This window comes from Mytilus trossulus, chromosome 4, assembly GCF_036588685.1.
Source record: "Mytilus trossulus isolate FHL-02 chromosome 4, PNRI_Mtr1.1.1.hap1, whole genome shotgun sequence".
Classification (NCBI taxonomy): domain Eukaryota; kingdom Metazoa; phylum Mollusca; class Bivalvia; order Mytilida; family Mytilidae; genus Mytilus; species Mytilus trossulus.
In genome coordinates, this window is record NC_086376.1 from 62,791,643 (window position 1) to 62,806,701 (window position 15,059).

Below are 15,059 nucleotides of genomic sequence, written 5' to 3' on the forward strand. Positions count from 1 at the left end.
TGTCGATGTATACTTTATTTAAACAATCTATGTTTAGACAGTAAATAAAACAGCCTGACATCTACTAGGGGGCATCGTGTGACCTTCAATGATACCAGTGTCAAACTTAACATTAATCGCTACAGAATATAAAAAAATCAGTGACAGGCGAAACTAATGGATTATGGCTGAGATATTTGTAACGAAAGTTTACTTGACGTCTTTATTTCATTTAGATGTTCATACAGTCAATCTAGAAAACGTCAATTTTAAACATAAAAGTCACGTGCACCATAATCGTATCCGAAGTCCCGATTGCTTTTGACATCTGCATATGAATTACGTTGTGTATAATCAGTGCCAAGTGAGCTCCCCTTCTTTTTGTCCGTACCATGTTTCGTGTACACCGTCTGTCTTTCAAGAGGCAGAGGACGTTTATTGTTTGACGGCCTCTTGCGTAACTTTTCGTATGGATATTCCTTAAGATCTGGAACTAAGCAAAGCATTGCTATGAGTGCAAATGCAGTAGCTACAACCGAAAGTCCGGCTGACCATGCAACGTAATAAGGAAAATCTATTTGTAAGATCCACAGTACCAATCCAGCTGCTGAACTACACACTGAAACAGATTAAATTATTTACGTAAGAGATACAATTTCTACATGGCTGTAGAGCTATTGTCAATCTTAATTACAAAGCATGAGCAAACATTGATGCAAATAAAGCAAGCAAGCAAACCAAACCAAACCTTAAACTAGCATTAGGAAAATAGCTCTAAATATGGGCGATTTTATTGTTTGTTACTTGGATTTCATTTGTTAGTTTGTTCTTTACCAAAAATTGACTGTTTACATTTGATTTGATTTACAGGGCAGTTGTGTTTGAATACTATCCAGTGAATGCATTAATATAATTTTTTTTAAGGAATGACTGTAATAGTTTTTCTGTCTTTGAAGAAATAACATAAGAAAACGTGGTGCACACTACATAACGCGCGTAGCGGGTTATTTAACAGTGTGCACCACATTTTTTGTGTTATCTCGAATACACAGAAAAAATATTAGTCATTTCTTATATTTTAATTCTAAGATAATTCCATTCGAACCCGTAGAAAACCATGAAAAAAACTTTGATGACGTCACGGTCACATGACTATATTATGTCTACGGGCTGATAACAAAATAACGTCAGCCAATCAGAAGGAGCGTTATATCAAAAATTTAATTATTTTAAAGTAGAACTGTTTCTATGAAATTTAAGGATCTCACGTTTTGTGATGTTTATGTTTATAATACATCACCTAACGCACTTACACATCCATCTCATTTTTTTTAGGTTCGTTGTTTCATATCTAGTTGTATGAGTTGTGTTTTAAGGATTGTTGTTTTTGAAAAAAATGGAACGGTTGGTTTATATGTCAATGAGGATTGAGGTAACAACACAAAGACATTAATCTACCAATATATATCTAGAGGTAAACAATGTTTATAGACAGACTAGTAACTTTACAATATTCAGGCAAACGTAAGCCTTAACCTACTTACTCACCAATAAATACATACATATTACATAAAGGTGTGTGGAGAACAGAAAGATTTACCTGCTAAAACAAGAAATATAATAATGGCAGCTGCCATTCCACGCCTTCTGCTACAATCTGCCGCGACATAACACCAATACATGATCATCGCTACCAGAAGCAATCCAGCACAACCACCTTCAAATCCCAGAGTCAATGTGAAAGTCACTGAAAAATTATGATATTGATTACAACTTTTTTTCGTTCAATTTCATGTGTATTCATTGGTTTAAAGAAATATATAGATAGGATGTGGTTGCAAGAGAGACAATTTTAACAAAAGATAAAACACTATATTCATAAAAAAAAACCTGCTAATTTTTTTTATGGATAAGGTTTCATTGGATACGAACAATTCAAATATATTTACATATATACAAGAACAAAAGTTGTGAAAGGTATTGACAGACAATTTTAAAAATTCTAAACAAAATTTGGGTAGCTTATTCAATATTGTCAATATAACGAAACTATACACAACTGTTATACAGTTGGGAGGTTCTGCTAGCTACAAAATCAGGTATTACAGGTTTAAGAGACTATTTTCTTCAAAAAATGTCTGTATCAAGCCAGGAATATGGCAGTTGTTTTTCACTTGTACTGTTTATGAAAGCGTTTGGTTGTGTCAGGTTTTTATGAACTTGCTCTTTTTGAATTTGCCATGGAGTACAGTATGTTTGTTATACTCTTTTAATTTTGAATCATTAAAAAAAAGGTGAAATTTCATACTTACAAGATTTATAGGAAGACGGTGTAAGCACTGAAAAACAACTTATTTCAGCCGAACAGTTGCTAAACCACCATAACCCAACACGAAGATCGTTAAGATCTAGTACTGTATTGTATACCATCCAATTATTTGTTACATAGCCAGCTGCCTGGAGCCCAAATGCACATACGGCACAGAGAAGTCCAATCTTGGACCAACCGGAAGCACGGCTACAGCATCCCATGACTAATGTGTGTGTTAACGAAAGAGAAATCTCGTATTAAGGCCTCAATGTTTAAAGTTTTCCAAATCGTAACCAATTCCAATGTTGCCGTTCCAAATATATAGGTTCACTGGGTTATAACATTTAAAAAATCGGCTGGAATATCACGTAATGACTTTTGATAATAAATAACAATTCAGAGATACGCTTTTAACCTTTGTAAGACGAAACGTCACACGATCCAATGATATGCTTTTACCGTTGTAAAACAAACCGTCAGACGATTCACTGCACATCTGATTTTAACAAAGCATTGAAAATGTGAATAATTACAATCCACCAAGTTGGCCCCAAAAAAATAAGAATATTACCATTAATACATCCATTTTCTGGTAATGTACTCTTTAAAATTATGTATAGAATAATATTAAGAAAAAGAATAGAACTATTCCATCTGCTGTCCAACTGATTTTTTTTTTCTTTTTATAAAATTAACTTCAATAGTGCAGAACAGCGCAATTTAGATAAAAAAAAATATGATTAATTGCGCGTAATTGAAATTTAGGAGTCTCAAATATTAGCGTTACTAGATTTTGGTGATATTCCTAAATGTCATTGGGATGTTTGAAAACACATATTGTTTTCCTTCAGACTGTTTCGGTTGTCTTTCCGGTGAATTAAATACCACAAGGAGGAAGTTATCAATAGAGCAGAATAGCACAGATAAAGATATTCTTCATACAAAATATATTGCATACTTGATTTAATTAGGCAAAAAATAGCCTATATGCAAATTGTCAGCAAAATGTCAATACGAGATCAAAACTGTATTGTATGCCCTTAACTTCTCATCATCTTCTTAACTTTCTATTACATATTTTTTAAATGGCGTTTTTTCTCTCTTTCATCTCCGTTTTTTCCGCTTGATCACCAAAAAGAGACAAACAGTTATATGAACTACTGCATAACTTAGCCTTTCTGAATCCTGTAATGGGAGACCTCTGGAGCTCCTGATATTGAAGGAGTGGTAACATGTTTACAATCCTCAGTTAAATGTATATATAGTAATTTGTATATTATTTGTTGTATTTGTGACTTATATTCCTGAAGCGATGGACCGTCTATCTTTCGAAGTATGGTTGTTATTACTTCTATGGCATATGCTTAATTTTAATAGTATATAAATATATATCTTTGATTATACATATTTCATCTAAAAATTGCAAAACACAAATAAATAAAATTTCTTTTTATTTTCAGAAATAAAAACAATATTAGTCTATTTTGCAATCAAAACGGGTAAAATGCATATACAAACATTTCTTACGATAAAAAAAACTATTCATAATAAAATTTCTAACAATAAAGCTTAAACATGTTGCATCATTTCTTCGATATTGAAATACAAAATAAAATGACAATTGTAAAATGTTTCAACAAACTCTACATATAAAACTTGAAACAAGTTGTTATATAATTTACCTCAATATTTCCCTTTTTTATACCTTTAATAATAAAAGGACATCACCTTTAACGTTTTCACAAATTGAATTGGGACGTCAACATTTGTGTCAGAAGCATCTCTGTACTTGTGGGCGATTGCAAAATTCATGTTTTCAAGTATGTTACCGTCTTTTTTATTTACAAGATCACTTTCCTATAAAATAGATTTCTTGTTATATCTTATATTTTAACTATTATTTGCTGTCTATTGTTAGGTTAAATAAACACAACCCGTACCCTTTATGTCGCTTAGAAAACCGAGAGGTTGTTTTAACATATTTTTATCTGATAAAAGAGAGATAACTCTAATATATAAAAAAAGATTTCCCGCCACAAATAAAAATGCATTAATTACTAGTAAGTCAGTTAAGCTATTAAAGTCTGATATCATGGCAAGTAGAAATTTGAGTCTCTTGTCCGGGGATTTCAGTCATAATAATTCATACTTAAAAAATAAAAATGAAGTGCAAATGAATAAATAGAATTAATAAATATTCCAACTGCATCAGTTAACATTACAAGGTTCTTTCATTCACAGTCAGAGCATGTACAATAGAGACATAAACAAAATACTTTAGTAACAGGTAGAAATTCCACAATAGGAACGATAACTCTAGTATAAAATTCACATTACATATAACGTTTTCACATTTAGGTCTAAATTATGTTGAACATATCCGACTCGATCCCCATTATGAAAACAAATCTTACATTGTAAACATGTGTGTTATGTTGATTTTTTAGCTTACGTCTACATCTATATGTTTGTTTATATCAAGCATTCGTGTTTACATACACTATACGTTTGTTCTCTTTATGGAATATAAAACAAGTAAACACAACGGTGAAAATGTCACTAAATGTCAACAATCGATGTTTAAGTTAATACAACAGTAGCAGTGGCATAATTTTCCTTCAAAAAAGTAATTCTAAATATCAAGAGGATATTCAATAATTTAAATAAGAAATGCCATTTCTAATAACTTATATACATCACATGCTGTTATAGTACAGTAGAATGTAGTACAACTTAGAATTCTGTGGTAGAAACCAATTATTTTCTACAAATTTGGATACTATTTCGTATATTTTTTGAATATTCAGTTAGAAAATCCAATATTTTATTCAATTTTTACAACGATGAAAATGTTCTCTTGATATAAAAGAGTTCTTTGAGATGCAGTGTACGCATTAATTTTCTTGAATTACAAACACAGAAACTTCTACCAAAGATGAAAATTAGCAGTTACAACAGCAAGCATGGTACAAGAAATAAAATAATCATTTCACTCTCAATTAGCCGAATCACAAACTATGTGATCTGCATTTTTTTCCACTACAAACACACATAATTATATATAAACAACAGAGTGTAAATCAATTTGTACAGGCAAATGTAAAATAACTGTTTTCCAGTCCACTGATAGTTAACTCTTTTCCCAATCAATATGCATTATGTGTATTGGAATAGAAGCAATATTCACACGGGCAAATTGTAAAGTAAAAGAATGTAATTCAATAAAAAATCCAATAATGTTGATCTTTCTGCTAGAATTTCCTTTGTAACAACATAGCTGTTCAAATGAAAAACACATCCAATAGAAACCCTGAGATATTATCAGAGCTACATTTAGTGTTACGAGTTACTTATTTCACAATATGAAGTGTTTACTGTTTCGTTCTGTGGAAATATTTACATGCTGCATGAAAGTGTACTGCTCTTAATTATCTGGAGAAATTTATTTTGTAACATTCATATCCGTTTTAGTATCTCAATTATGTCTTTAAAGGAACAAAAGGGGGAATATGAGTGGATAAACGGTATACACCAGACACCATTCTCGTGGGTGTATTTATCAACAGTGTAATCTCGCTTACCCAAAGCTTGTTTCTCATATGTACACAGTTCAAATGATTCCGTCCATATTACAAGTATATAAAATAAGATAAGATATATATGTTAAATTCATACTATTTAGAGAAAATCTCGTTCACATTACATGCATAATAAACTCATACCATTTTAAGAAAATCTCGTTCACATTATATGCATATTAAACTCAAACGTTAAAGAAAATCTCAGTGGCTCTATAATTATTGCTTTGTAATAAATAACAGTATTGAAGTATATAATGATAGTACAGTTTCTTTAATGATAGCTTTGTAACCAAATTATAAAAGTAAAAAGCTGTATCCCCCTTGTTCTTTAAAAACCCTCCCAATATTTTGTCATTTAAAACATAAATTAATTCACGTTGATGTTGTGACGTATTTTCTTCGATTTCCTCCTTTCTCGTTACTCTCAGAGGTAGATGGGGGTGGAGCTCTGAAAAAAAGAGAGAGAATAAATAAACTCATCATAGATAATAGGATTGACTGAAATTTTATTTTTACGCCAGACGCGCGTTCGTCTACAAAAGACTCATCAGTGACGCTCGAATAAAAAATGTTCAAAAGGACAAATAAGTACAAAGTTGAAGAGCACTGGTAAACGATTTCAAAAGGCAAGATGCAGGTTAGTTCTCATATATTTTATGAAACATTATTTCAATTTTGTCTGATTTCGAACTATAAGGAAAACGAATCATATGGAGCACATGACGGTTTATGCATCTTATCTCAAAAAGGTGTTTATCTTCTTAACAATAAATCTTTTGAAATTTTAAGACAGAAACTTGTTACCCCATTCAAGTCCGAGTCGGATAATTCCATGTTTTGTATACGGACTTTACTCTGACAACCAAAGTCACACTATTATAGTAGTCCACACAATAGGCCGACGGATGTCAGCCAAGGATAGTTTTCAAGAAACACGTTTGATGCAGACAGTCAGCAATCAAACTTGTACGAGAGAATCGCGTTTTTATAATTACGTAATCGGTACCATTTTTTCTACACCCGATGCGTACTTCGGCAATTAATGTCTCTTCAGTGAAACTATAACAGACGACGAAGAGTAAATAAAAATAAAATTGAACCAAAGCCTTAACCATAAATAGCATGATTTACATGTGGAAGGCTACTTATGAATAACTTACAATGGTGTTGAGTCCTTTTTCTTCCTGCCACAAAGAATGATAATCAAAAATAAAGCTAAAACTTCCACTATTATACCGATGGCTGGCCATAAAGGTGCAAGTTTACCTGGAAATAAAACAAATAACATGAAATATTGTAAACAATCATCTTTTAATTTATTTATTTTTATTAACGTTAACTTTATCGTCCTGAACATGAATGAAATATTTGTCACTGGACGTTAAGCCACCAACAATCCATCAATCAATAAGTTTTACCGTCCCAATTATCTTTCAATTCATACACGTGGACTTCGCAATGACATAGTCGTTTATCAGTACCACACTGTTATGATTATTTACTGACTTTGTTTTATTTGAAAGGCATAAAACGTATATATATACAAATTGAAGGAAATCATATGCTTCACAACATGATAGTCTCTTCACATGGTAATGCCCAAGTTTAAATTTTGTAAAACAGGTCAAAAATTTGGGTTAATATTGTTTTATATTTTTTTTAATTTTTTTTTACTTTTATTGAGATTTTTTTCCTCGTATCATCCAATCAAACAACGTTGCTGTAAATTTAAAATCCTGGTTTCAAATACTCGAAAATTATCTACAACTAAAAGGGAAAAATAAATCCAATTTCCAGAAAACGATCGGAACTTCACATGTGTGCCGTTTACTCGAAAAAAATTCCATAGCTTATGATAACCAGATGCTCTGCAGGGCGCAGTTTTATACGACCGCAGAGGTCGAACCCTGAATAGTTGGGGCAAGTATGGACACAAGATCTAATGAATTTAAAAAAAAAATCTTGCATTTGAGAATACACTATGCTGTTAAATATAAATCCATAAAAAAAAATATTTGAAGAAAAATTCTTTTTTAATTTCCAAATCTGAAATGAGAAATATTTTACTCCCACCCCTCCCCATTTTTTTCACCTCCCCCAATTCCTTAATCCAAAAATAATCTCAATTCCAATGTCTAATTAAGTTGGCACCTATAAATACTTATTTAAATTCACTAAGTATTAACTTTATTGATTTCTGTTTACTTATACTAAAGTTATTATCCGGAAACCACCCGTCTTCGGACGACGACGACGTGATACCAATATAGTTTTTTATTTACAACCGCAAATTTTTTTATGGTTGTATAAAAATTAACAAAAAAGAATACAATAAAACAAACTTGTTTAAACCCGCTGCATTTGTTTATCATTTGTCCGGAACCTGATGTTCAGTGGTTAGCGTTTTTTCATTTGGTTCACAGCTATGTGTTTCTGGTTTCTTATATTTTCCTATACAGTTGGGTTTCTAGTTTGAATGGTTTTACATGTCATTTTTGGGGCGCTTTAAATAGCTGGCTGTTCATTGTGATCCAAAGCTGCGTTTTAAAGACCACACTTTGACCTATAATGGTTTACTTTTACAAATTGTGACTTGGATGGAGCCGGAGTTGTCATAATTGGCATTCATACCACATCTTCATGTATCTATTGACTTACTTTTTACACGAACTAAGTGTTTGAATGTAGCTTCTCCTGAGTACCATTTAGCTGTACACATATAATGTCCTCTATCTTCTGGTGTAAGATCTGTTATTGTCAATTTTCCATTTGTTGTTGTTGTACCATCCACAGAATAACTTGCTCGTTCAAGCTTTTCCAATTCAGGAGTTACGTCTCTTGACCACGTGACGTTAGCCATCAATGCACTTAATATTGGACATAACAGTTCAAGTTTTTCACCTTCTGTGTAAACACTAGAAGTCGTCTTGAAATTCTTTTGATCTTTTTCTTTCGTATCTGGAATGATATTAAAACGAAACATTGTTGTTAAACGGTGTAGGTTTATTTTATACATTAACAAGTTCAAACGCGACGACTCAGTCGCCAGCACGAACCCCCAAAACTTAATTATGGATGATTTTATTTAGAAGGGCTACATATCCTGCTCCACAAGTGCATGGCAACCGTCGCGTTATCCATAATCCATTGTGCGTATACAAATCGGAGTTGATTCTCATCAGGTGATACCTTATAAATGGATAACGAGGACAATTATAGAACATAACGACCGTACAAAGGCTGCATAGCCAGTCAAGGTCGTTAAAAACTTCCATTTGTTGTATCTTAATACTTAAAAGACGAGGTCCAATTTGTCAGCCGTCATCACGTCAAATCGACGATTCAAAGAATTCAACTAATATAGTACAAAGGTGTAGATTAAAAATTACATCACTCCAGGTCCTTTTGTTTTTCACGTAATTAATATTGCCAATAATTAAGAAGTTCCGGGTCGAGTCCGATACCGATACCAATAGTATATTCACCTGTTACCTATTACCTTATCTGTACGTTCCGCATCTGACAGGCGCACCACCAAACGGTGTATTCAGGATTAATATGCTATATACACGGGTCATAATCACAGGGTTGACACTACTAAATTGTCAAATTGTTACCTATTGTACTATTTTAATCAGTAAGACTTTCTAAGAGGTTAACAATACGAATACTAAAAAACTGGACTAAAAATAAGGCGTATAGGTACAGTTTTCAATTTGTCAGCTGGTATGACGTTAAACAGCGAATCAAAGAATTCAACTTTATTCATAACTCATAAAGGACAATGCTGTTGATTAAAAAATACTCCTTTCCAGGGACTTTTGTTTTCCAAATAAAATTAATAATACCAATAATTGATAAGTTCCATTTGACGGGTTCAAACAGAAAGATGTTGAAAGCATAGAAAACTGTGCATCTTATAATCGGCATGACTTTATCAGATGACAATACCAATACTAAAATAAGGCTTATGCATATTTATATTCTTTCATTCAATCACAGACCCACAATATCACGGGTGTGTTCTAGTAGAACATATTCTTGGACGTGGTCAGCTGTGACACAGATACTTCACAACGGCTAACCTACGTGTACATAATGGCGTCCGTAATCTTACGATCGGATAACTTTACAACATTATATCTTATGAATTATTGTTTCAATAGCTTTCTAGAAAGTAGCAATACTATCCTCTATCAAGGAAATAGTAATTGTAAAAGTGAACTTTTTAATGTTGTTTCAACTGTGAGATATATTCTCAATAAACAGACGATGCAACGAAATGTTGCTAAATAGAGATGGAAATTGACCCTGTCGTACGAATTGAGAGTACTCGCAGTTACTGAACATCGACCAATATCATCCCTCGGGCTGAAATTCGTATCTCGGATGATACGGCATGTGATACGGATTCTCCTATGTATTGTTTTCTATATACTAGACCCCTAAGTGGTTTATGTCCATTTCGAGATTTTTAAATATTCTAAATAAGAAATAGCTGGTATTATTATACATAAAAACACTTTTAAATATTCTAAATGAGAAATAGCTAGTATTATACATAAAAACACAAGTGGTGTGTTATGCGTTCGTCTCAATTCTACAAGCGTATTATCATATGTGAGATGAATGCAATTGTCGCTATTAATAAACATCAAGGCATATCAAATATGTAATCTGTAACAAACAATTGGCAGGTAACTATACCTGATCATGCATATAAATATGTTCTTCTGGTTCATATGTTTACCCCTCAACATTTCAACAATAATGGTGACATAACATTTAAAATACACAAAGGTTTAGATTTCAATTTGATCTTAATAGAGATAAATACAACAACAACAATAATACATAATTCATTTTCGATACTTCTTTAAAGGAGAAAATAACTCTTTACAGCTTATAAGCTTACCTTTGAACACTTCTATGGATACGGATCGTTCATCAGATGACCCATCAAATTTACAGGTGTATGTTCCGGTGTCCCCTTCCATAACTTTATCTTTACTTATAACTAGTGTACTTAATTTAGTATTGCTATCAAAACTTCTGGTTTTGGTATAATTTGTGCCAGTTACACTTGGAATAGAGAACATCAGCTTGTTACTCATATCTGTGCTCGTGGAATGACTACATGTTAAATTGATGCCTGCACCTTCTAAAAACGTCCGCTTTCCCTTTATACCTTCAATTTCAACTCCTGAAAAGACAACAATAAACAATTTTGTAGCTATGAACAAGATACCAATAAATGATATATCAATGAAAAATATACGAACAATTTATAAATCAAATGAACAATATGTCAATGAAAAGATATCAAAGAACAAGATATTCATGAAAAAAATACCAATACGCAAGATACGAGGTAGCAATACACAAGTTACAAATACACAAGATATCAATGAACTTGATATCCACGAACAAGATATCAATGAACAAAATATCAAATGCACAAGATATTAATCAGCAAGATATTAGTTAAAAAGATATAAATGAAAAAAGTCATGCAATAAATCAATGAAAAAGATATCAATGAAAAGAATACCAATGAACAATGCACCAATGAACAAGAAATCAATGTACAAGGCATCAATGAACACAAGATATCAACGAACAATACATCAATGAATAAGATATCAATGAACATGATACCAAAGGAACAATCCATTAAATGACCAGATATCAATTAACATTAACAATATAGCCATGGTCAAGTCAGGAATCACGGTGGCAGTTGTTATCAAATAGTCCGTTGTTATATGTGTTGTGGGTTTTTTTTAGCAGTTCAGTATTTCTGTTGTCCAGTTATTTCCTTATAGTTGATGTCTTTCCCTCGGTTTTAGTTTGGGACGACCCGGAGTTATTTTCGTTTAATCGATTTATGACTATTGAACAGCGGTATACTACTATTGTTTTTATTTGGACGGGTATATAAAGAATGAAATTGGATTTTACGTGGTTGGTGATCAGCTGTCCATCTTAAATCGTTGTCAGAATTGCCCGTTTCTCAAAATCATGTCTTTATATCATCAGTCTGGTTAATTCAGATCTATCGTCACTCGTTCTCCCTTATGAGGATAACAAATTCATAGTCAGGGATGTTTTAGTCATTTTGTTAGATTATCTTATTGCATTCAGGATTGTCGTGTAAAAATTCGACAGGTTTTATGGTGCCGCGAATTGTCTGTTGTCTAGCAATAGGGAAGACGCAAACGAGCCAAAGACGAAAAAGAAGATTTTTTTTTCAAATTGACATGGTACTGGTTCTAATAAGGGCATGAACATATGTCAACAAAAAGGTAAACTTAAATAAAGATACAAATGTCTGGTGATAAAGCAAAGTCGTTTATTATCAGTTGGTTTGTGTAAAATACAGCTAAAACAAGGTAATTAACTATAAATTTAAAATATATGTTGGTTTATCAGCTATAAATATTGTAGACGGATGACTGTATAAGGTGTACGACATTTTTGCTTTATCATATTTTGAGATGATAACTTGTGTATGCATGTCATCATTATCTCTTGTAGGTCGGGTTTGTGTTGTTCGATCTTTAATTTCCTATGTTGCTTTTGTAGACTGTAAATTAAGTTTTTATCTTATCGTTTTAGTTTTTGACATGGCGTTGTCAGTTTTCTTTTCTTTTCTAGAGTTTGAATCTCCCTGTGATATCTTCCGCCAGGCTGCCGTTTAGCTATGTTGGGTGTATTCTTTTGTCATTCATGTAACGTTGTGGTCCATCTGATATAGTTTTCGTATTATTTATTTGCTTATGTGCAATAGCGTCTAGAGTTTCTAATACTAATAGTAGTCTCAGCACTAATTCAAAGTGGATCCGTCTAATTTTCTCAAGCGACATGACATAAACTCGAGCTCCCAACTTATTTTTATCATGTAAATACTGAACCTCAGTATTTTCGCCTAAGGTTACCAATTGGTAAAATTAGAAGGAGGCAACAGTCATTGCTTCACCAGATGTTTCGATAGCTGATCTTTTTTTCAGATTTCCAAAAATAGAAAGTTAAAGACAAGTTTTAGGCTGACTGATGCCGTTAATCACGTTATTTAACGTTTGATTCTGATCTGAATATTTTCCCCTGTCTCGTCATTGGCTTATTGTAGCGTGTGGATTGATACTACTTTTTCTAACAAACCTGACGAGTGATGTCAGACAGAATATTATATGATGTGTAATTAAGAGATTAATTAATGACTACGTATGTACGTGTGTGGAATGTAAATTGATCAATACAAATAAATGTATTATGTATACTATGTGCCGGTGAAAATACAAGCCGCATTTTTCATCAACGGTATCATGTTGTATGTGGTGAGACTTTAATAAGCTATTGAATCTGAATCGGTAAAAACATAATCCGAAAAAAATAATCAGTCGATTGTCGATGTTTTGTGAATTTACATTTTTACAACGGTAAAATGAACGCTAAATCCTTTTGAAATTTTCTTATTTGACTTGTTATGAGGGTCTATTGTATACGTACAAACATGAATTTATATAGATTTAACGAGAAGATTTTCTCTATAAAATATTATATATCCGTACAACAGGTTGCCTAAAGAGAAAAATTTAAATGACGAAATATGATCTTGTTATGGGCTGTATACAATACATGTATCGGTTGATAAGTTTTCTAAAGGGGAAACCCAAATATGGAATTTCTTAAGTATTTTAAACTGTTCTTCATAACGTAGTACATACAAATCAATCATTCGCCTTGCATATGTTTAATATTCAAATCAGTGCTACCATTTTATAATTTTATAATGATTATTGAATGTATATATTTAACTTATTATTCAAGGTCATTTATCAGATATTGAAAGCTTTGACCCTTTAATATATAAAAAGAAGTATTATCTACCTGTAATTCATAAATCTATATAGCCATTTGATGTATAAATATAGCTTACCTGAAACCAGAGATAAAGCCAAGATTCCAAATGTTACAAAAACATGATATTGGTAAAACATCTTCGTATTATTGAGTGATAAGAAAGCTACATTTACTTAGTGACGTCAAACTGTTCTTCCTCACTCTGTTTATATTTGATATCGACCGGCCGCTTAGTTTACTTTATCTCTCCTACATAACACACGGGTAATCCACAAATCAGGGGCGGTAACCCTAATCCAGTTTTTTTTCGGGTGTGAAATGATCGCTGTATTTTTTAACTATGCGCATCAATTCGTACACAGTTAACACTTGCACATTTGCATGTGCACGTTATTGTACTTGTATTTTATACATGACAATTGATGTGTTTTTGATGACATCTGACCAATATAAAGCACTACAGGCTATGTAAAATGACATTTACATGTAAGAGAAAACTTATTAATTTACAAGACAGTTATATCGTCCCGTGTTATATATAAATCAACAGCCAGTTAATATTGGATAGAACTGTATTGATTCGAGCTTAAAATATCCTATGAATGAGAGCAAATTAACGCAAACTGACACCATCGTGAATATCGATCGCAAACTTATCAATGGAAGAAAATTAATGTGTATTAATAACAATATCGCTGAAATCTGTAAATTACAATCGATTTGCAATGATAATTCACAATTTTTATGTCTTTCTTGGTAAAATATTTGCAGTGGCTGATCCAGGGAGAGGGTTCAGAGGGTTTGAAACCCCCCTTTTTTCAGGACAATCAATGCATTTAATTGTAGTTGCAACCCCCACCCCTTTATCATGGGTTCGGACCCCCCTTGTGAAAATGGCTGGATCTTTAATTGATTTGATATGTTTCGACACATTTTAGTCATAATCATTGTGTTACATATGCACCGTCATAATTTGCCAATTTTTGAATAGTTGCTATTTCTTCCAAAAATAAAGGTTTGTTTTTTGGTGGTTTTTTTTATGTAATGGCCTAATCACAATCAGGTTGTGTATATGTTGAATTTTTGAATTGAGGACCTATATGCGCCAATATGGTACCCCTGCGAACTATATTAATTATGTTTTTCTTAACGTGTTTGGTCGATAGTATTACACGAAGAGTCTGGCTAATTTTCTATGTTGGACTCGTAATGTGTTTAATTGGAAATCATGATCCAAATATATTGAATATGCTGAATAAATGAATCAGTAATCTCAGAAAATATCAAGCGAAAGGCATATGTGCAAACTGTCACATGTCAAGTTT

General features: G+C 32.3%; 2 protein-coding genes across 2 annotated transcripts; both read right to left on the reverse strand.

The window, feature by feature from the left end:
* LOC134714082 (uncharacterized) lies at positions 1-2,699 on the reverse strand. Its single transcript, XM_063575330.1, has 3 exons — positions 2,292-2,699; positions 1,580-1,726; positions 1-598 (listed from the first exon to the last, which is right to left on the reverse strand). Exons 1-3 carry the CDS (start codon positions 2,509-2,511, stop codon positions 249-251), a joined length of 717 nt encoding a protein of 238 aa, XP_063431400.1. The 5' UTR covers positions 2,512-2,699; the 3' UTR covers positions 1-248.
* Positions 2,700-3,724: 1,025 nt separating this feature from the next.
* Positions 3,725-14,262, reverse strand: LOC134715720 (neuroplastin-like). The gene is made up of 5 exons (XM_063578082.1): positions 13,811-14,262; positions 10,787-11,074; positions 8,530-8,829; positions 7,032-7,137; positions 3,725-6,319 (listed from the first exon to the last, which is right to left on the reverse strand). The coding sequence occupies exons 1-5, from the start codon at positions 13,869-13,871 to the stop codon at positions 6,244-6,246; spliced, it is 831 nt and encodes a 276-aa protein (XP_063434152.1). The 5' UTR covers positions 13,872-14,262; the 3' UTR covers positions 3,725-6,243.
* Between the last annotated feature and the right edge of the window lie 797 nt (positions 14,263-15,059).

Excerpts from the sequence above, each read along its gene's own strand:
- LOC134715720 (XM_063578082.1), bottom strand. The coding sequence starts at position 13,871 with ATGTTTTACCAATATCATGTTTTTGTAACATTTGGAATCTTGGCTTTA. Across the intron at positions 11,075-13,810 it reads GGCTTTATCTCTGGTTTCAG|GAGTTGAAATTGAAGGTATA; the intron begins GTAAGCTATATT and ends TTGTCTTTTCAG. Across the intron at positions 8,830-10,786 it reads ATCCATAGAAGTGTTCAAAG|ATACGAAAGAAAAAGATCAA; the intron begins GTAAGCTTATAA and ends ATATCATTCCAG.
- LOC134714082 (XM_063575330.1), bottom strand. The coding sequence starts at position 2,511 with ATGGGATGCTGTAGCCGTGCTTCCGGTTGGTCCAAGATTGGACTTCTC. Across the intron at positions 1,727-2,291 it reads ACCGTCTTCCTATAAATCTT|TGACTTTCACATTGACTCTG; the intron begins GTAAGTATGAAA and ends ATAATTTTTCAG. Across the intron at positions 599-1,579 it reads TATATTTCTTGTTTTAGCAG|TGTGTAGTTCAGCAGCTGGA; the intron begins GTAAATCTTTCT and ends AATCTGTTTCAG.